Source organism: Petromyzon marinus, chromosome 27, assembly GCF_048934315.1.
Source record: "Petromyzon marinus isolate PM22_M1 ecotype Great Lakes invasive population chromosome 27, UKy_Petmar_22M1.pri1.0, whole genome shotgun sequence".
NCBI lineage: Eukaryota > Metazoa > Chordata > Hyperoartia > Petromyzontiformes > Petromyzontidae > Petromyzon > Petromyzon marinus.
In genome coordinates this window covers 1,105,348-1,127,224 of record NC_133693.1, presented here as the reverse complement: position 1 = coordinate 1,127,224, position 21,877 = coordinate 1,105,348, and the positions used below count along the sequence as shown (strand labels likewise).

Below are 21,877 nucleotides of genomic sequence, written 5' to 3'. Positions count from 1 at the left end.
GGCATTCATTCTATTTGCCTACCTGTGAGGCACAGACAAAGGTGGTCATTTCTCCCCATTTGTGATTTGGCTTCGAGCCATCGTTGGGGGGCCAAGCTGCGTGATTGGCGGTCCCCCAGTGGCAGCCCAACAAATGTCGCCTCGTTTACATGAAACGGGTAAAGTGAAGCCAGATACGAGGATAATTTTTTTGACGACCTTTCGGAGACGTCCACGTTGTAGTTTTCACTGTGCGCCAGCGGGGCGCGTAAAACACCGGGCACAAAAGAAGCATTTGCTAAGTAATACTTGGCGAAATAAAGGCTTGTACACGTGACGAATTAATTCGTTTGGCTGTGCCGGGTGGTGGAGGGTCTTACGACACAGATTTGGCCAGATCATTGTGGCCGAACCCAACAATCAACTATGAATCGAAATAATTTAGCCAGTATTAGAACGTAGAATCTCAGTTTAAAACGCAAGTTGCAAACGTTCATGGTTTGTGTGCTTTGTCTTCAGAACACAGCCGTAACATCTGATGCCGTGCGCTGTACAAAAAAATAATTTAGCGGGAACATCAAATATTGATGTACATTACCACTTTTTAATTATATGCATCAAGGCGATGGTCAACAAATGCATTTATTACCACTAAACAAAAAAATAGTGACTGTTGTCAGCATGAATCTTTCAAGGAAAAAATATATACGTGTCCAAATGAATAAAATATCACTTATTGAAATGCATATATTGTATACACCAGGTATTTGCACTGCTTGTTAGTGAGCAACGCTGGCTGGCTTATACGTCAAGGTGGGTGTACATAAAGCTGGCGTGCAATTTGGTATACAGTATTAAATATTTGATGGACTTTCTCCCGTGGCTGTAAACCTGCCGTATATATTTAATATGCATTAAATTATAATTTCCAGCCGAAGTTTGCCAGGACAAAAGGTCTTTCATATGAGTGAAAATGATACATGCGCACAAAAGTTTGTTGACATGGCTATTTGCCGAAGCAGTCCTTCGTTTTTAAATGAAACTACGAAGCAAACCTTGCATCGTTTTTTGTATAGAAATGTGTGAATCAACTGCTGGATGAAGGGCCCTCACCGCGTGCCACGTTTGTTGTGGAGGTCATTTAACGAGACTTCACCACACTGGTCAGTGCAGGTTAGTGGAGGGGGCGAGGAGGGAGTTTCAGAAGCGTGTGACCAGGGACGGTGCGGATATCACTCACCACTGATGTTAGCCGTGACTAGCAATCACTCACCACTGATGTTAGCCGTGACTGTGACTCACTCACCACTGATGTTAGCCGTGACTGTGAATCACTCACCACTGATGTTAGCCGTGACTGTGAATCACTCACCACTGATGTTAGCCGTGACTAGCAATCACTCACCACTGATGTTAGCCGTGACTGTGACTCACTCACCACTGATGTTAGCCGTGACTGTGAATCACTCACCACTGATGTTAGCCGTGAATATGAATCACTCACCACTGATGTTAGCCGTGACTAGCAATCACTCACCACTGATGTTAGCCGTGACTGTGACTCACTCACCACTGATGTTAGCCGTGACTGTGACTCACTCACCACTGATGTTAGCCGTGACTAGCAATCACTCACCACTGATGTTAGCCGTGACTAGCAATCACTCACCACTGATGTTAGCCGTGACTGGGACTCACTCACCACTGATGTTAGCCGTGACTGTGAATCACTCACCACTGATGTTAGCCGTCACTGTGAATCACTCACCACTGATGTTAGCCGTGACTGTGAATCACTCACCACTGATGTTAGCCGTGACTGTGAATCACTCACCACTGATGTTCAAAGCGAAGTGCCCCAACAGCTGTACACCAAGTGGTATGTATACCTCTTACGGAAACGAAGATTACGTATTATTCTCCAACATAACTGTGGCATGGGACATAACCTGAGCAAACGGCATGTAATGATGCATTGATTCATTGCATAAATCTGATTATTACTTTCACAATTCCATACACTTTCCTACTGGGCAGGGAAATGGCCAACATTGATACACTGCTGTCCCTGCCCCTAACCTGAACCTTCTCCCTAACCGCTAAACTACAACCCTCTATCCGTAAACATTACCCCATGAAATCGAATTATTAACTCTATACCAAAAATCCTGGCTCTAACCCTATCATTAACTCCTAAACCCTAAACCAGAACCATAATCCATAATCCTGTCTCTAACTCATACACCCAAACCGAACACCTACTCTCTGCACAAAAACGAAAGATGAGGCAACCCTTAATATTCATAAAGTGAAACACAAGGAAGCCCTGTGATTTGATGAAAATCGGATCTATGCTTGGATCAAACTCTGCAGGGACAGTAGCAGGTACAACAACAAGAGGAGCTGCGAGACATAACACGAACAAGACGGTCTAAATGAGACAAAATATCGGCCCTTGAATCGAATCGGGAACAATGAACGAGATGACCGTGTGGACGTGAAGGGGGTGACTCGTGCCGTCTGTCTCACAAGAGCGTGTGCAGCTGGACACACGATCGCGCGATGAGACTGCCCCCCCCCCCGAGGCAGCTACGCCGTCTTTGATGACCTCTCACAATCGACCTAGGGGACAGCGGGTCGAGAAGAGCTCGCGGAGGGCCTGGGAAGGTCCGGGACGGCGTGAGACCCCGGCGTGGAGATGTTGCCGCTCGCGCCGTGCGGCACCGCCACGTGTTTGCTGCTCGTACCGCCGCGTGTCGTCCGACTACGATGTCCGACGTTTATTTCCGCGTGCTGGGAGCTTCTTCAGGAACTCAATATGAAACTCTCCATACTCAACGGTCGGACCACACAGCGGTCCCACTCGGTATGGGGTGCTTTCGTGATCATAACATGCCACGGGCAATGTGGGCTGGAGGTAAATCTCATCGCTAGGGATCTGAAATAATGGGGCAAGTTTTTTTTTTACTATTCCACTTCTGTCCACCAAGCAATATAGATTGGTACAGCACAGTTAGTCGATGGGTTCGGTCACATTTGAGTGAAAGGTGGGTATTCTTACGAGAGCTCCCTCTAGTGCAGACTCTTTCATCAGCAGCAGGCATGATCAGGCAATTGCAGGACTGCACTTGTACCTTTAACAAAAAGTGTCACTAAATCAGCGTGGAAATAAGACCTGCTTTGGCTGCCTCTTGTTGGAATGAAGTTGTGATCCAGCATCGCAACATTTAACGAGCTCAATAGACATCCCATTCTAGTCATGCCAATCGACCTCTCTGATGGTTTTGCCATGCTCCGTGAAGCACTTTCAAATACATGCTCTGGTCTTAAAGAGATCTCCCCACTGATTTTGGAAGAAGCTAAGCAAGGTTGAGGCTGGATAGTGCTTGTATGGGTGACCACTCCCCACACAGATTTTTAGTGGGCTGCTGGAGGGCCTTTACTACGTGGTGGGAAGCAAAGCCATCGTTGTACTGTACTCCTACGCTCTCCACCTTCACCAACCCGCACTGACCAGCATGCTGAAGTACGGTCAAACAACCCCCACGACCTTTCGCAAGTGTGGGGAGGCCCTCATCCAGCAGTGGATTAACAATCGGGCAGTATACGTTTAACTGGTGTGGCCTAAACCACCGTTCCGGATGATATAGGCCTCACCAGCTGAACGCTCTTGACGGACAGTAGCTTAGTATGAAAAGTAAGAATATGTTTTACCCTTTCCGACGATACCTATTTGCGGTGAACATGCAAACAAGCATGCTCTGACAATCTCTGCATTGTCTCTGAAACTGATTGCCCTACACCAGAGACAGTAGCCTTCGTTATGACCTCGTCTCTCTCACCAGTGTCAGACGAGAGAACGCCAACAGGCCAACAGTACAAAGACAATGCACGTGTCAGAGCATTCATAGCTCGGGGAAGTACGTGTGGCTAATGCAGTTATTTGAGTCGTTGCCAACAGGTATCTCATTGGTGTTTGAACATCTTAACACAACTGTTGTATTGCCAGAAAGAGTAAAACCTATTCTTGTTTTTCATATTTTGATACCGGCAAAATTGGTCCCATGGGACAGTTGCTTTCTGACAATGCAACCTGAAGACTTGGCCGTGAGTTGCAAGGCACAGGCCGGCGAGTGACGTGGACGGCGCCACTACGCTCTGACACGACTCATTATTTGCATTATTAATGCTCGTGGTAATTGCTGTAAGTTTTAAATGAATCTGCACTGTGCAGATTGTTTGCAGTTTGCTAAAGTGTAACCAGCGCGTGTCCTTTACAGCTGACAAACCTAATAGCCCAAAACATTTAATCAATTGAGCACTAATAAACAACCATCTTGTATAATGTAATGGATTTAACTTGGCAGCAGTGTATAATGCATTACGATGAATATCGCAGCGTATTCAACATCCGCATGCTCATAATTATCCAGTTTGCCGACGACGCAAATTATTCCCACGGCGCTTGCTCGCTCAAGATGCCGAATGTCGCATACTCTGTCAAGCGGCGTTTTGTTCGTCGCCTGCCGATGTACGAGCGGGCTTCAAACGGATCTCTTGCAACACCTCCATCGGAAGCACTACGACAAATCTGCCGTCGCCTCCTTAACCCCGCACCAATTCAGCCACACTTCGGATCACGTGTTTGAAAAACGAAGTGACCCAATTCGGGGTCGCGTCCCTCGCGATTCCACCTCGCACGCGAACGCTTTATCAATCCACTCGACCAGAAGTATCCTTTCTTCCGTGTCAGCCACACACACGCCATCTCTCGGATGCGAACACCACAACAACGCTCCGCTCGCGCTCACGTAGCAAACTTGAGTCGACGCGTCAGCGCTCACAGTCGCCGAGTAGAGGCGAAAAAAAGCGCCGACATCAGAAAGTGAAACCGCCTTAGAATCCCGCGCCCTCTCAAACGGCACGAGACGTGCCGAGTCGAGCCCCGACGAAATCAAAACAAATCTCAACGGCAAATGAAAAAACAAGCACGCAGACGAAGGGTGGCGCCCACCTCTCTCGGCGAAGCCTTCGCTCTCGACCTCGGCGTCCTCACAGCTGCTGCACTCGGGCGTGGACGCCAGCTCTTCCTCCGAGCTGCTCACTGACTTATGCCGCCGGCGCCCCCCCTTCCTGGCGCGGTGCGGCTTGGGCTGCGGCGGCGGTGGCCTCATGGACTCGGACTGGTCGGAGCTGAGGGAGTCGTTGCGAAGGACGCTCTCCGGCTTGCCCCGCTTGCCCTTGCGGGGGCCGCCCTCCGGGTGGCCCTGCTGGGCCCCCCGCGCGTCCGACGCCCTCGCCGGCGCCCTCTCCGCGGCGCCCGGGTTCTGCCGGTCCGTGGAAGGGTTGCCTCGGTTGGGGTTTCTGAAGGGGGCCGGGTTGCCGCGAGCCGAGACCGGGTGCTCGATCCTCTCCTCCGAGTAGGAGCGCCGGCCGCGGTAGTCGGCGGCCACCTGCTGCCGGGCGTAAACGTCGCGCCGGTCGCCTTGCGGGGGCTGCCGAGGGTCTTCCGCGGCCTCCCCGTGCGGCGGTGGCGGCGTTGGGTCGCTGAAGCGGTGCTTGTTTCGGGATCGAGCAGAATCCATGGGTGAGTGCCTTAATCCAGCCTCCTCTGCCCGCAGTCTCACCGGAGGGAAGTGAACATTGCCGGGTTCGTGCCGGTAGACGGCTTCTGGCTGCGGCTCCTGCTGCTGCTGATGATGATGTCTCAGGGCATCCTTTCGTTTCCAGTCCTGGCAGTGCAAAGAACGCATCGGCTATGTTACTTCCATTGCTGTTCTACTGGCTGTTGAAACGACCGTAGTGGGGGTGGCGCCAAGGAGGGGGTGGGCAGGCTAATGAGCAGGGTAAGGATGTAAAATACTTTAAATGTCAGCATTATTATGAACAAAATAAATTGACCAAAATAACTGTTAATGCATAGATTAGCAGGCGTGACATGATTTCAAAATAAATTAATTACTTTCGAATATAAATAGAAAAGAGTATTCTAATAGCGTAACATTCTTATTAGTTCATTTTTCAGCAGGCGAGAGAGCAAAATGAATTAAACATGCGCTGAATATCGCGCCCTGCACGGACCGCGCTATCAGCACGTTGCCACGCCGCCGTTGTAGTCACAAGAAGAATGGCGCACGCACCTCCTGCGGTGCCTCGATGCGAGTTGCCCTCTCCTCCTCCTCCTCCTCGCACCGCCGCCGCTGCTGCTGCTGCTGTGGCTGCTGCTCCCGCAGCCGCGTCGCCTCTTTGTCTCGCGGATTCGACTCGACGCAGCGGCCGTTTTGCGCGTCCCCCCGTGCCCGGGGGCCCTCCACATTCCCCGTGGTCGGCTGCGATGAGGGATGGCCGACGACAGCCGCCTGCCTCAGATTGTTGCGCGTCTCTCGCTGCTCCAGCCCTCGCAATCCCAGCTCCCCCGCAGACACCGGCCTTCGTCTTTACATTGGCGAAGGGGCGGTTGGCAGTGGGGGGGGGGGGGTGCAGGGAGGAACCAAATACATATCCACACCACCACCACCACCACAGTATTCATTTTATTTTATACAATTCAGATTTTATTTCCCGCCTGGTCACCCCCTCCCCCATCGTTCAAGCAAAAAAAAAATCAAAGGTGAAAATAATACTTGCACTGTACGTATGGCATTGTATATGTTTACACTAATTTTGCAGTGTGAGGCAATGGGTTTTGTCGATGGTAAAGGGTGAGGTTTGACATGAGCTGTCGGCCTAAGGGCTGGGGGGTGGTGCCTCGTCTGTTTGGTGGCTGCCGTGATCTCGCTCCCATGTCTGCACTGCTGCACTGGGAATTTAAAACAATACCGAGTCAATATTTCAGACATCCGGTAAAACAAAAAGCAAACCAAAAAATAAATACCATGTAAAGAGAAAACAATATCTACCAAAAGAAAAATGCCAAGCCGATAGCCATTGCATCACTTTGTCGTCGACCGCAAATGTTTGACGGCGCAGCTCACAGTTACTTGCACATCTCTGCAATATAACACAAGGTACAAAAAGCGGTCTTTTAAATTAAAGCGCAAGCTCTCATTAAACCGACCTCTGCTGGAACATTTTGCTTGGCGCCTTGGCAGAGCCTAACCACTTACACGCACGGCAGCAGCAGCACAGGCAGCAGCAGCACAGGCAGCAGCAGCACAAGCAGCAGCACAAGCAGCAGCAGCACAGGCAGCAGCAGCAGCAGCACAGGCAGCAGCAGCACAAGCAGCAGCAGCACAGGCAGCAGCAGCACAAGCAGCAGCAGCACAGGCAGCAGCAGCACAGGCAGCAGCAGCAGCAGCAGCACAGGCAGCAGCAGCACAGGCAGCAGCAGCACAAGCAGCAGCAGCACAAGCAGCAGCACAGGCAGCAGCAGCAGCACAGGCAGCAGCAGCACAGGCAGCAGCAGCACAGGCAGCAGCAGCACAGGCAGCAGCAGCACAAGCAGCAGCAGCACAAGCAACAGCAGCAGCACAGGCAGCAGCAGCAGCACAGGCAGCAGCAGCACAGGCAGCATCAAGCAAGACAGGCAGCAGCACAGGCAGCAGCAGCACAGGCAGCAGCAGCACAGGCAGCAGCAGCACAAGCAGCAGCACAAGCAGCAGCAGCACAGGCAGCAGCAGCACAGGCAGCACAGGCAGCAGCAGCACAGGCAGCAGCAGCACAGGCAGCAGCACAAGCAGCAGCAGCACAGGCAGCAGCAGCACAGGCAGCAGCAGCAGCACAGGCAGCAGCAGCACAGGCAGCAGCAGAGAGGAGCAAATCTGTAGGCTCCATTTGTCCTGCCCGTGGCGAAACTTTGAAGGCAGCCACCTCTCCCGGCGAGCGGCTTGCTTGCTCGTTGGTATGCTGCTGCGGCCGGCGAGGATTGCTATTTTATGACTCCTGGACGCTGGGTAGGGCGCGAGTCTCTCGTGCGCGGGTCCCAGATCTCATCAAGCGGAGCCGCAGCGCCGTGCGCCACGGTAACGACCCCGTACAGCAACTCTCTGCTCCTCACCTTTTCGGAGTGCAATGAAATATTGAGCAAGTGCGAAGCCTCCGGGTTTTATGTGTGTGGGGTGGGGGGGTTGTGTTCTTGTTTGATTGTGAAGCGGTGTGCCGACAGCGGTGGCGCTGTGTTTCAGTCGCTCGCATCGTATGTCGAAGGATCACAAGTTCAAATCCCAGTGCTGGGGATGGACTGGGACCCGTCTTTTGTCATCCGTATTTAAGATCAAGATGTAATCATGGCCAAAGCCATCGATGCTACCAAAGCCGTCGATTATCCCGCATACCAATAAAACAATGCACCCAATTCGTGAAATGTGCTCGCTTTATATTTTTTGTTTTGTTATTATTATCTCAGGAGTGCTTTCTACCTTCTGATCTCTACTTTCCAGATTGGGTCAATACAATTAGTGCCACTTTGTGGCAGGGGAAATGGGAACTTTCCACTACTGGTTCAGGGCTATGAAAGGCAGTGGCGAAGGGTGGTTGGCACGAGCCCTCGTTCAAGGAAAGATATGCCACCGACCCTCCCGAAAGACGACGGTACGAGACGTCTCATTTCATATCGTCATTGCATTTGGAGTGCCAATGGTCTTGTCCAGCTGGTTGGCCTGCCCTGGTGCAGCTGCACTGCCTGCCACACGTGATAACTATGTCACTAGTCAAGGGAGATAATCACTTTTAACAAGTAGGCTTTCCCGACCAACATTATCCATAATAAAGGTGTTTTTGTTCGATCGCAGGATTAACGACGCATTCAAATGTATGCAATCTAAACCAACAAAAAAACTTTATCGTGGAGATAATCACCAATCACACGCTCACACGAGCGGGAGACCTTGACCCCTGTTGCGGTGAAGAAGTAAGAAGCGACGCGCCGCACCTGTCTCCCGCGGGGTCGTTCCTCGTCCGCAGCTGCGGCGCACCACCGTCGCCACCGCCGCCGTCGTTGTTGTTGAGCGCCGTGCACGCGGCGTCGCGGTCGTCCGGCTGCTGGGGCTCGAGCACGACGCGCTCCTTGTCCCGCGCGCTCAGCTGGTACTGCGACTGCGACCGCTCCGTCAGCCCGGCGCGTAGCCCCGGCTGAGCCTCGGGACCCCTGCCCACCAGGAGGCCGTCTAGGCGGCCCAGAGGCTGCTGGTTGTGGAACAGGGTCCCCGACTTGACCAGCAGGTCCTGCTGCTTCCGGCACCGTGTGCAGAGCCACATCACCTGCTAACATTCCAAACAAGACTCGTGAGCCCAGCGTGGAGAAAGAGCATGACCGGATTGCTCTCGGTTTTCACCAGTTGTGCCGTTTAGATCTGCAAGGTGTTTTCGGGTTGCACCACGTGGTGTTTGGCACGATCTCTCGATGTTTTTGCTCCACGTGCAGGGAGCTTCAGGAACGCGATGTTCGGTATTCACTTCCTGAAAAAGCTCCCAGCACGCAGAGCAAACTTCACACATCATGATGTCCACCATTTATGATGTCTTGATGTCCGCCGCTTGTCACACGGCTAGTTTCACGTGACCTATGAATCTGGTGACACATCTTTTGGTGACAATTTTTTTTATTACGAATGAAACTCAACCCAAGTGGACCGCTTCACAATCAGTTTCTGAAGAAGCAAAGCCCGGCATAACCAGAAAGTGCAATGGAGAGCTCGACAGAGACGTCACAAATTGCAGCAGCAGGCAACGGAGATCCGCCACCAACACAGTGGAGACTCAACGCGCGCTCACATTTCGTTGTTAACCACTAAATCTGCCTCAGTGTCTGCTCGTTATCTCTGCATAGGTTCTGGCGGTGGATTTAGTTAATCAACCCAGGTGAGAGCCCGTTCTGACACGAACGTAACACGTTCAGCTCCGAACGCAGCACTCACAGTGCCTTGCTCCGTCCTCTACCTCTGTCACGGCAGACGGAATGTGGAGTTAGGCCTCCATGCGGTGTCTTGGAATCCGAACCCTTTTACTAAATTCCGTCGAGCTGTGTGACTTGCTTTGGGTATCATTCGCTACGTACACGGATCCAGGTTTCTCGTAGTGCAGCGGTTTACAGGGTATGGGGAGGGGCGGTGGTGCCATAAGTTCCATTCCCAGCCTTGGCGAACATCAGTGTTGGTGCTGGCTGCCCTGATCTGTCCCCCGAAGCCCCCCCCCCCCCCCCCACTATTCGCTACCCGCTACTGACCGGCGTGGTGAAGTATGGTCAAACAACCCCCATACGTAACATGGCGTGGTGAGGCTTTCACCCAGCAGTTAACGAAAATCTGTGTATATACACACGTAGCCGAAAAATAACTCTGCATTCTACATGTTACGCATTATATCTCAGCCCTTAATAACTTGATTATTGCTCCAAAACGCTGACGCCCAGACACACAAAAAACGCATCTTGGTATTTAAACTTTACCAACGATGCCTATAATTTGTTTTAATAACGTGCTTCATTACGGGAGAGACCTTAAATGTCACACAAGGGTGCTTGCTGCTGCTGCAAGCAAATTTCACCCCCAGGGTAAAAAAAAAACAACAACTTCACTCTGAATTGAACGCGTAGGCTTTACTTTAGGCTTTACTCTGGCTGCAGGGACATAGTGATGAAATTGGCTATTAATGTTCTGCAAGGTACAAGGCAGTGGCGGTGCTAGACGCGAACCAGACAAAAGCGTGGGGCCCCAAGTAGTACAAGGAGCCCCAGATTCATTAAAATAATCGGTGTGCACCAAGTATCAGGTTATATTCAAATCCTAATGAACTCAACCAGCTAATGAACACAAAGAGCCAATTCATCTCTATCATTTATCTCCTGTCTAAATCTTTTTCCTCTGATCTCGCTGCACCTCTATTCTCGTCTACATTTCAATCATCGCCTTGCATCTCTCTCTATCTCTAGTTAACATCTCCTCTTCGGTCATCTTCTCGCTAGCGTTGTACGCATTCACCGGCGGGGTGTTGGGCGGCTCCCAATGAAGCCTCCACACCACCGCTGGACAGAGCGCAGCACGAAGTTGGCGCGCGAGAGGCACCGAGACGCCTCGCGGCCCGGAGCGCCTTGGATTCGGGCGAGCGCCACGCGCGATGCATGGCCACCACGACGGCGCCCCGCCGGCCGGCCGCAAGCAACGACGACGACGAACACAAAGAGGGAGGCTTCGTGCGCGGCGTTGAATCGTCTCGCTTCCGACGCCAGCAGACGAGAGCATGCATCACTTGGGATTGGCGCGTAGGTGCGCGCCCGGTCGTGTCGTTTCTGCTGATCGTGCCCCAATGGAATCCCACCGCAGCAGCAGCAGCAGCAGCACCATTTTGTACGAATCGACTTCGGGTTACCGGCGACAGCGATGGGGAAAAAAAGGGTGGAAGGGGTCGCCATTCTGGTACTTTAGGCCCTGGACGTTTTTAAGCAGAAAATACGCGGGGAAATAATCAATTACTTCCGTCTGCAATTTCAAATGTGCATAATGCATCGGAGGGCAGCGCAGTGCGTTACTGAATATCGTCAAACAGTTGGGTCATGACGGCAAAAACATAATTTGGCTGGCAAAGCTCAGAGTCGAATTTTTCCGTCTGATGTTCCTATGCCTTTAATGTGTTGGCAGGAAGATGAGTAAATGATGTGATTCTACATGTACCACCGCTGCTCACATTTCCTACCTTCATGTGAGCCTAGATAAAAGATGACAGCGAAGGCGAGGACACATCAAGAACACGGGGAGAGTCGCTCACGGACACCAGCTGAGCACACGCGTGTCACGGGGCTGAGCACACGCGTGTCACCGGGCTGAGCGCACGCGTGTCACGGGGCTGAGCGCACGCGTGTCACCGGGCTGAGCGCACGCGTGTCACGGGGCTGAGCACACGCGTGTCACGGGGCTGAGCACACGCGTGTCACGGGGCTGAGCACACGCGTGTCACGGGGCTGAGCACACGCGTGTCACGGGGCTGAGCACACGCGTGTCACGGGGTTGAGCACACCCGTGTCACGGGGCTGAACGCACGTTTCACGGGGCTGAGTTCGTGATTCGCTGAAGAGTTCACAATGCCTAGGACTTCTTATGTATACAAGATACATTTCATTGGATTTTGATCAATTTCACAGGTTTATAATTGTGTGTGTTTTCACCCACAGTACTTTGTTGCGGGCATCCGTTTCGCGATTATATTACATGTCTTACAGCTGCTATGGTAGATCTATCACTGATTTTTGAATTTATGAAAGATTGAGTCATAATTGCACGATTGTAATATTTCCTATCTGTGTAAACATTTAGAAAATATGTCCATGAACATCACCTGCTATGACATATAGAGTGAGGCAAAAAAGTATTTGATCCCCTGCTGATTTTGTACGTTTGCCCACTGACAAAGAAATTATCAGTCTATAATTTTAATGGTAGGTTTATTTGAACAGTGAGAGACAGAATAAGAACAAAAATCCAGAAAAACGTATGTCAAAAATGTTATAAATTGATTTTCATTTTAATGAGGGCAATAAGTATTTGACCCCCTCTCAATCAGAAAGATTTCTGGTTCCCAGGTGTCTTTTATACAGGTAACGAGCTGAGATTAGGAGCACACTTTTAAAGGGAGTGCTCCTAATCTCAGCTTGTTACCTGTATAAAAGACACCTGTCCACAGAAGCAATCAATCAATCAATCAGATTCCAAACTCTTCACCATGGCCAAGACCAAAGAGCTATCCAAGGATGTCAGGGACAAGATTGTAGACCTACACAAGGCTGGAATGGGCTACACGACCATTGCCAAGCAGCTTGGTGAGAAGGTGACAACAGTTGCTGCGATTATTCGCAAATGGAAGAAACACAAAAGAACTGTCAATCTCCCTCGGCCTGGGGCTCCATGCAAGATCTCACCTCGTGCAGTTGCAATGATCATGAGAACGGTGAGGAATCAGCCCAGAACTACACGGGAGGATCTTGTCGATGATCTCAAGGCAGCTGGGACCATAGTCACTAAGAAAACAATTGCTAACACACTACGCCGTGAAGGACTGAAATCCTGCAGCGCCCACAAGGTCCCCCTGCTCAAGAAAGCACATATGCATGCCCGTCTGAGGTTTGCCAATGAACATCTGAATGATTCAGAGGACAACTGGGTGAACGTGTTGTGGTCAGATGAGACGAAAATGGAGCTCTTTGGCATTAACTCAACTCGCCGTGTTTGGAGGAGGAGGAATGCTGCCTATGACCCCAAGAACACCATCCCCACCGTCAAACATGTAGGTGGAAACATTATGCTTTAGGGGTGTTTTTTCTGCTAAGGGGACAGGACAACTTCACCGCATCAAAGGGACGATGGACGGGGCCATGTACCGTCAAATCTTGGGTGAGAACCTCCTTCTCTCAGCCAGGGCATTGAAAATGGGTCGTGGATGGGTATTCCAGCATGACAATGACCCAAAACACACGGCCAAGGCAACAAAGGAATGGCTCAAGAAGAAGCACATTAAGGTCCTGGAGTGGCCTAGCCAGTCTCCAGACCATTAATCCCATAGAAAATCTGTGGAGGGAGCTGAAGGTTCGATTTGCCATACGTCAGCCTCGAAACCTTAATGACTTGGAGAAGATCTGCAAAGAGGAGTGGGACAAAATCCCTCCTGAGATGTGTGCAAACCTGGTGGCCAACTACAAAAATCATCTGACCTCTATGATTGCCAACAAGTGTTTTGCCACCAAGTACTAAGTCATGTTTTGCAGAGGGGTCAAATACTTATTTCCCTCATTAAAATGCAAATCAATTCATAACATTTTTGACATGCGTTTTTCTGGATTTTGTTGTTGTTATTCTGTCTCTCATTGTTCAAAGAAACCTACCATTAAAATTATAGACTGATAATTCCTTTGTCAGTGGGCAAACGTACAAAATCAGCAGGGGATCAAATACTTTTTTCCCATACTGTAATCATAAACGTAGACATCTAACAAATGACATGGATCACAAGCTCAACGTGGTGCATAGATGCATGGAGAGATGCACGCTTAGAATTAGACTGACAGGACAAAACACACGTGGATTACGCAAGTTAGATGCATCATATTCACAGCTAAGAAAAGTAAGTGGGCATCGACATTACGTTTTATTCGAAGGAATGATGGCCACTGGTCGAGACTAGAGACAGAGTGGCAACCAAAGGAAGGAGCACGAGAGGATGTCTACCACAGATGGAGCAATGCAAGTATCTTGTATGCAGATGCTAGGTGGATTGTTGCATCGCCAGATGATGGGGAATGGTGACCGCTTAGAGAGGAATTCACCCAGCGGAAGACAGGTCAACGCTGACGATGATGTTGATAAGATCAAAGATTCACCACTAACAGCATCATTGTCATTGATATAAACACAGCCCACTGCAACCAAATGTTTTAATATTTTGAATATTAATCAAGGTCACAAAGCTCTAAATCTATTTGAATTTCACATGTTTCGTAAAGGTGCCAAAGCAGAATTGTCGTCCATTCATCAATTTTGAAAGAGATTTTCCTTATTGAGTTGGCTCTAAAGTGAGCGTGCAATAAATAACTCGTGATTTGTTTTATATTTTAAGAGGTCGTGGGCAGGACGCATCGCTGGACGGAATGATGGATGGTGGTCAAGGCGAATATCGGAGTGGCAGCCAAAGGCGTGAACGTGCTCGCGAGTACGTCCACCATGTACATGGAGCGAACGAATTCAGCTCGTGTGCACGTGATAGATGGACTGCAACGTCGCACGATCGCGAGAAATGGCGACGGCTTGGGGAAGGCCTGCATCCGGCCGTGGATGGATAATTGGCGGACGATGATTAACGGTGTGGGGAAAGAGGAGGTGTTGGGGAAAGAGGGATTGACTGACCGTGCCGGGCCGCAGAGCGAATCGGAAACCGCAGCGTGCACAGAAGCGCGTTTGGCAGTAGGAGCAAACGTTGCCACAGCCCTCGGCAAATTTGGTCTTGTGGCAGATGCCACAGGTTGGGGCCTCATCCTTCTGCTCGATGGTCCCCAGCTGCTTCTTGCCATCGTCGCCAATCTTCTTGATCTGCTCCTTGTAGCTCTCGATCTGCTGCTGAAATCTCCTAAACAGTGGTGGGGGGTGACATTTCCAGACTATTATTATTATCAGGCATCATTAATTTAACACAGATGCAACGTTTGTGCATTTGCGTGGGTGCACGCGTTTTGGCGGCGCATCAGAATTGCGGCATGGCAGTTGGAACAATCGGCACGTTTCTTAAATCCATCCCCGCCTCGATCCACCCAGAAGTATAAATGGATACATCACAGCGAGTCGACCGGGAGTTCACGAGCAAAGCGTGAGTACTCCCACCTCTTTCAAGACGTCTGTCCAACGTACGCAAAATATCCTCTCGAATGGCAGTGGAGTTCCCTGTAGTGGAGGCCCTTCCGGCAGCAGTGGCATGAGCAGGCAATTTCAGGGCTGCGCCTTTTTCAAGTATCGAAATTCACTCTCACGAAAATTGGGATTCAACCAATATGTATAGCCAGACTGAGCAACCAGAAACAAGTGCATGACTCTTCCGAGTTCTGGTTACACAAACCCCAAAGCAGAGTGCAGCCTTGTGGCGTGTGTTGTTTTAATTGAGAGATTTTCCCGGATTCCCAACAAGTGCTCTCAGCGAACACTTCAGAGCCGCTAGTTCAAGCGCTGGGTGCTTCAGAGACTAAATATGCCATCTGCTCTGCGCCTCTTTTCACCGCCATGCCTCCACAAAGAGGATTTTTTTGTGAGGATCGTGGAAGTCACGTGATAGTGCTTCATCACTTCAATGCAGTTCGGCTTTCTGGCCAGTTTGTTAATATATTTGGAAATAAATGCATCAAACATTTACCCCACAGGATCATTTAGGTTACTCCAGCGTGCAATATAACATACGTTCCCTCGAAAAAAAGAAATTGAAAAATACGTTTCATTGGGTTTAAAACATATTTCCACCAATAGGGTTATGTTCATTGGATCCTCTAGGTCACTGCGGAGTCATCGAGAAGAGCACTCCTCTTAACAGTGGGCTAGGGCCATCACCTGACCTCGCTTTTCTAAGATCGTCCTCTTTTTTGTGGCAGCTGCTTTCCTGGGAAATCTGTCAGTCTTCCCGGGACATTAAAAGTCCCATTTATTTTCAATTGCATAATAATACACCACACAAGTCAATGCATCTTCTTTGGTTCTTTCGGTAAAGTCACGTAGAATGATAATAAAATAATAAATTGCTGTCCTACCAATAAATTGCTGTCCTACCAGACAGTCTCGCCCCCCTTCACCTGATGAAGGCCGCTTGTGTTGTGGCCGAAACGTCGTGAGAATATTATTGTGTTATTTTATTTTATCAATTTATTATTTTATTATCATTCTACGTGACTTTACCGAAAGAACCAAAGAAGATGAATCATTGCAGTCACAAATGCTTTAAATCGAAAGTCAATGCATTCACGCATTAATTCCCCCCCCCCCCCCCCCCTTTGCTGGTATTGTGAGATACTCGTCTTCCCGTGAGATATGCCGTCCTTTTTTACCTCGGATGAGGAAACGCCTACAGTGGACGTATACAGCGTGTGGCCGCCACAAAGTGGAATGCTCTACAAAAACAAGTGTGGATTGTTGTTGTTGTGGAGGGCGTCTCTGAGCTCAGAGACGATGCGAGAGGAGATGCAAGTGCCATCCTACAATGGTGCGGACTCATTGACACCCAGTTTCAGTTTCATTTATGTGGTATAGCCCTGTGAGCCATTCGGCTCTTGAATCGGGTGCAACCGCAACAAACAAAAACATGAACAAGAAAACATCTTAAACTGACTAGGCGCAAACAGAAAAATCCAGGAAAAAACAGCAACAATCTTCCAGAAAAAGCACCGTACACCAACGCTGTGTGCAAAAATCCCAGTGGGATGCATGTCAAACAACAACAACAACAACCACAAGACAACTTAGATTAAAGCCATCAGTCTAACTCCGTACTACAACAAACAGTGATGAGTGAGGAAACACACCTGTTGACAATGGTGGGGCTAGCAAGTAGCGGTAATTTAGTCGGCATGTAAAAAAAGTGTCCGGTCTTTGTGTAAGTCAGCGACAATCTGTGCCATTTTAGTCGAGTAAAAGTCTGTGGACTCCGTGTCATCGTGCTCTTAGTCTAGTCGACTGAAGCAGTCACATATTTAGTCAAACACTTTTTAGTTGTTCACTACTGGTATCTCCCCCTCGCCCCAAAAGTATCTGTTGAGCTAATCAGTAAACTCGCTACATATTTTCACGTACATAGACTGTACGCCATCGCCAATTTTAAAATTCACAACGCACTGCGGTCTCTGAAAACTTGACCAAATCTGAAAAACTTGCGTCTTCATTCACACTCGTTAATGTCGAATCGTCAGTCAGTCACGCGTTTTGTCTTAGTGGGCAGTCGCAGTCATCACACGCCGTGCCGGATTATCCTACACATGTAGTAGCTACGGGCCCCGCACTTTCAAGGGCCCCGCGCTAAATGACATCAAGCTATCAATTCCGGTTCAGTGATTCTGCACTTGCTCTATTACTATAGTACTATACTGCCTTCAACTTTTACGAACGACTGGGTGTTTAAGGTGAGCGATTTGTTGTATTATCTGGCTGTATAGCAAATGAAAAAAGACAATTATTTTACTACGCAAGTTAAAAATTTGTGTTTTAATATTTACGTGTTTTATTTATTTATTAAGGGCCCCTTTAAAACAACATATGCGACAGGCCCCGCACTAGCTTAGTCCGGCACTGATCACACGTGATGTTTTTGTCCCCTCATCGTCGCCGTTGACATAATTAAGTTCACTAAATCCGTCAGACTGCTCGCGACAAAATCTTTAACCAGCACAGGAGTCTGCCCACCTCTGCCTCACGCTCTCTGTGTGTGCACCCCCGTATCCCATCCTCGTGATTATTATAAACCAATTATAACTTTCTCTCCGCTGGCACGAGGGGTCGCTGCCATTTAGAGACAAATTTGGCTGCACTTGCATGGACAAATCAGTTGGGTTCACTGATAGAAACCACAACCGTTTTATACTTTACCCGTGAGCATGTAATAGCCCATCCCTCAATGTGCCGGATCACAGCACCGTACGGCTGATTACCATGGCGACTACCATCATGTACATTGCAACCCACGGTATATTTAACCGTACAGTGTAACAAATACAGTGCTGGAATACGCCTGCTATTCCCTGTCTGGGTCTGGTGGTGATGACACGTCTAATTTCCGTTGGGTAAGGTTTGCGTGAGATGCTGGTCTGTCAACGCATCTCCAGAGATCCTCTAAGCTATATTTACATCGAGCAATCTCACGTTGGTTGTGGGGAGGTGGGCCACAGTGCCATTCTTTATTTTGTAACTTAACAATTCTCCATGACGACACTCGATGATTCGTCTGTTTTACATTGCCGTTTTGTTATAGTATTTCATCAAACTAGGTAGTTTCCCATTACTAGGATCTATCAGTTCACCAGCACTGGTTCAAGCAAGCCTGACTGCTGATGGCACGCTGAATGTCGAAACCGGTCCAGAGTTTGCGTGTGTTGAACCAGCGCTGCTGATAAGATGCATTCCCAGAAAACCGTGCAGCTGATGGGATGTATCAAATATACTTTAATTTTACATGTAGAGAAAGACACATGTGGGAAGGAGGTGTGTTTGCTAAATACATTATTTATTATGTAATAATGTATCGTGCCATTTGTTGTGCAGTTTTTGATTTGCTATGCCGCTTTGGATGCTGCCACGATGTAAATGGTAAGCAGCGGGTTGGACTTTCAATCCAGAGGTCGTCGGGTTCGATCTTCCAGCGCAGCAGCTGAAACAGCGGTGAAAGTTTCCGAAGACCCCCCCCCCACGCCTACGCCCATTCCCATCTTCGAAGACGTGCGGTCAGCATGGAAGAATCAGCCAAAATCATATTTTAGAGCGACTCTCTCGCGCTCCCTCTCGTGGAGGCCCTCCCACCAGCAGTGACGTGTGTGAGCAATTGCAGGGCTGTACCTTGACCTTTTTTCGTTGATGCTGCTCAGTATGTGTGTGGCCAAAAGAACGGCGTGTGTTTGTCTGCGTGTGCATGTGCTGGCATTTGATGCAGCCTCTAAAAGTCCACTGATACACGGTGGCTTGAAAGTTAGAGCCAATGTAATGTACTCAGGATTACAGGAAGCATGCCTCAGCGCATTTTAAAGAATTGGGGAGCTTTTCAATTTTATGAAAGTATTGCCGAGAAAGAGACCAGAACAATAACACTTAATCGTAGCGCGGTTACAGTAGTTGCGTGCGTGTTAACCAGCCTACGTGGACAACCATTAGTGATATTGTTTGGGTTGGGGCCAGGCATTGGCCGTGGCAGGCATGCACACCGCCTGGGTGGGTCTACAAGCAACCTTCCAGCGCCAACACAATAATACTGATTACATCTATTGACCTGGCAGGGACCTCATCGATTTCCCACGGCATTGCCTGCAAGAAGGCACGAAAAATCGAGGGTGAAACCCATGCGGGTAGGCATTGGCAACCTTCTGAATCACGACCTGCCCAAGCCATGTATGGTTCAACTACCTTGCTATATGGCCATATTGTGAATTTAGCAACTAAAATGCCCTTTTGCCATTGCATGGGAAATACCTCCACTTTCTTGGTAGCTTCCAGGTATCGCAATTTGGGTCTTGGTCAAGCGGCAGAAAGTTTGCCGTTTGTTGCAAACATTTACGGTTCGGGAAAAGTAGCCGCCCTGGTCAATACTGTGGGTGTATTGACGCGAGTATATGCTGTCTGCTTCGGAGTGGACGTTAAAGATCCCGTGACGTTATGAGAAAGAGAGTAGGCCATCTGTGCCGGTTTTATGGTCCAAATTTGAAAATGACTTGCAAATCGACAAATTTAGTAAAACGATATCGCAACATCGCATCCTGTTGTGAAACCACTATAGACGATACCTGCCTGTGAAACACAGGGCCTTCGTGATATCCTTGCATTGTAAGAATGATGTGAATACCAAATGTACTCGTGGTCTGATTTGATTTTCTGACTCATCTTCCTTTCTCCGTCTCCTATGACCAGTCTATAAATAAGGTTGTTTAACCGTTCATGTCTTGGCCACTCAGATTATGATATCCCTCAACCTCTTGCCCAGTCCTCAATCAGACAGGTCAGCCGGTTGTGGTTTAAGCCCACCCGGTATGCTATATTCTGAATCCAAAACGAGTTAGGTTTTTTTTTCAGTTTGAAGAGTGAGTACATTTGGCGATTTGTAATAATATGGGTTATGTTCTAACTCAAATAGAAGTCTTGAGACTATTGTTCCCGCAGATTTGTGGCAGGATAAGCAAGCTTAGGTACTACTATCCCCAACCCTAACCCCAATCTTTAACCAGAACCCACAAAAAGCAGCATCCCTTAACATCTGTGAGGACTGCAATAGTGCCAGAAACTCGGTCTCCTTCCCGACTCTGTGGAGACGGTTGTCACTCGTGAAGTTAGGAGGCCCCATTCATTATTTCTGGGAATAATCGCTCCACACCGCCTGGGCAACTCTTGCACTCACACATAAACCGTATTGGGCGTGTGTCATTGACGTGTCTTATCAAAGTTAGCACACCACACAGAAGAGCTCATCTCTACTTCTGTATTTGCTACGGGGGAGCAGTAGCACAGTGGTTAGCGCCGTGCGCCGTGAACCTAGCCACCGGAGTTCAATTCCCGGCCATGGCTAACATCAGTGACACGTGACATCTGAAACGACCCTGGGCCCTGCACGTGCACCAAGCCACGCTGACCAGTGTGGTGCATGGTTGATCAACCCACGTGACTGACAGGGCATGGGGAGGCCTTCGTCTAGCAGTGGAATGAAAAGGACTGTAAATTATTTTGCATGCCATTGCATATATACAGCGACAAACTTTAGACGTTTCTTAATTACAATATAATGCATGTTTCAAGTAATGTTCAAGAATTACACGTAATTATTAACTCTCATTGACCAGTTTTGACCTGCTCTTTTTGCAGTGTGATTTGTAACTACATTAATTTATTCAGTTAATTGGTTAATATTTGTTTTAATATTTAACTTTTTCGATACAGTACGTTTATAATTTTCGTATTTTTCCTCGTAAAACATATTTCAAAAAAATACCTTGATTGAACTGACATTTGTGACATACTTAAAATAAACATGTGCCATCTGGCAAGGGCAATTATCTCAATTATTAAACCCATTTCTTGTAGAGATACCTCGTCGCCCATTATAGATGTACTCTGATAACTGAGTCAGTTCACACCACACTTGTCAACACCTATCTTTCTCCCAATTTCCCGAAGCAATTATCTAAAATCTAAAATAACCAAAAACTCCGTATGTATGCGTGCATTAATGTTCACGTAAAATATTGAGGACTGTCAGTCTTTTTAACATTGCAGTATTATCTGAAATATTTTAATTGTGCAGATATCGAGTGTAGACATTTTATTAACCTTACACATATACTATGTGTCTAACAATTTGATGTAATTCGTATTATTTCTTGCCAATATTTATAATTTCCAGAACAATATGCAAATCATTAAATCGTATTAGCATCAATTGCTTTTTGTAATGCCACAGCTTGTTACATTGTGTGAGTTGAAATTAACTGCAAGTTACAACAACAACAAATCACACCATCCCATCAATTTTTACAATATATATTTGCATGCACATTAACGCACGAAAACACTGAAAATTGCATTAATATGATTCAAATGCCACAGTGAGAGATGGTTTAAACATTTTAATGCATTCCCCACTCATTTAAATACACTGCACACAACTCTGGCACATTTATTGTGAAAATTATATCAGGGAAATGCGCCTGAGATGATGAAAATTCGACGTGGCATTGCATTGTTGTACAAGGCGTATGTAC

At 48.4% G+C, this 21,877-nt stretch overlaps 1 protein-coding gene across 4 annotated transcripts in view; it reads right to left on the bottom strand.

The window, feature by feature from the left end:
• LOC116946672 (regulating synaptic membrane exocytosis protein 2-like) overlaps positions 1-21,877 on the bottom strand; it is an 81,635-nt gene that overhangs the window by 59,022 nt on the left and 736 nt on the right. For 3 of the 4 annotated variants that reach the window (XM_032961854.2, XM_032961856.2, XM_032961857.2), the window contains exons 2-5: positions 14,805-15,024; positions 8,849-9,180; positions 6,120-6,414; positions 4,994-5,711 (exon numbers count right to left, since the gene is read on the bottom strand). In XM_032961854.2, coding sequence (XP_032817745.2) covers positions 4,994-5,711; positions 6,120-6,414; positions 8,849-9,180; positions 14,805-15,024 — 1,565 coding nt within the window. The remainder of the gene's footprint in view (positions 1-4,993; positions 5,712-6,119; positions 6,415-8,848; positions 9,181-14,804; positions 15,025-21,877) is intronic. The other variant, XM_032961855.2, reaches the window with a different exon arrangement.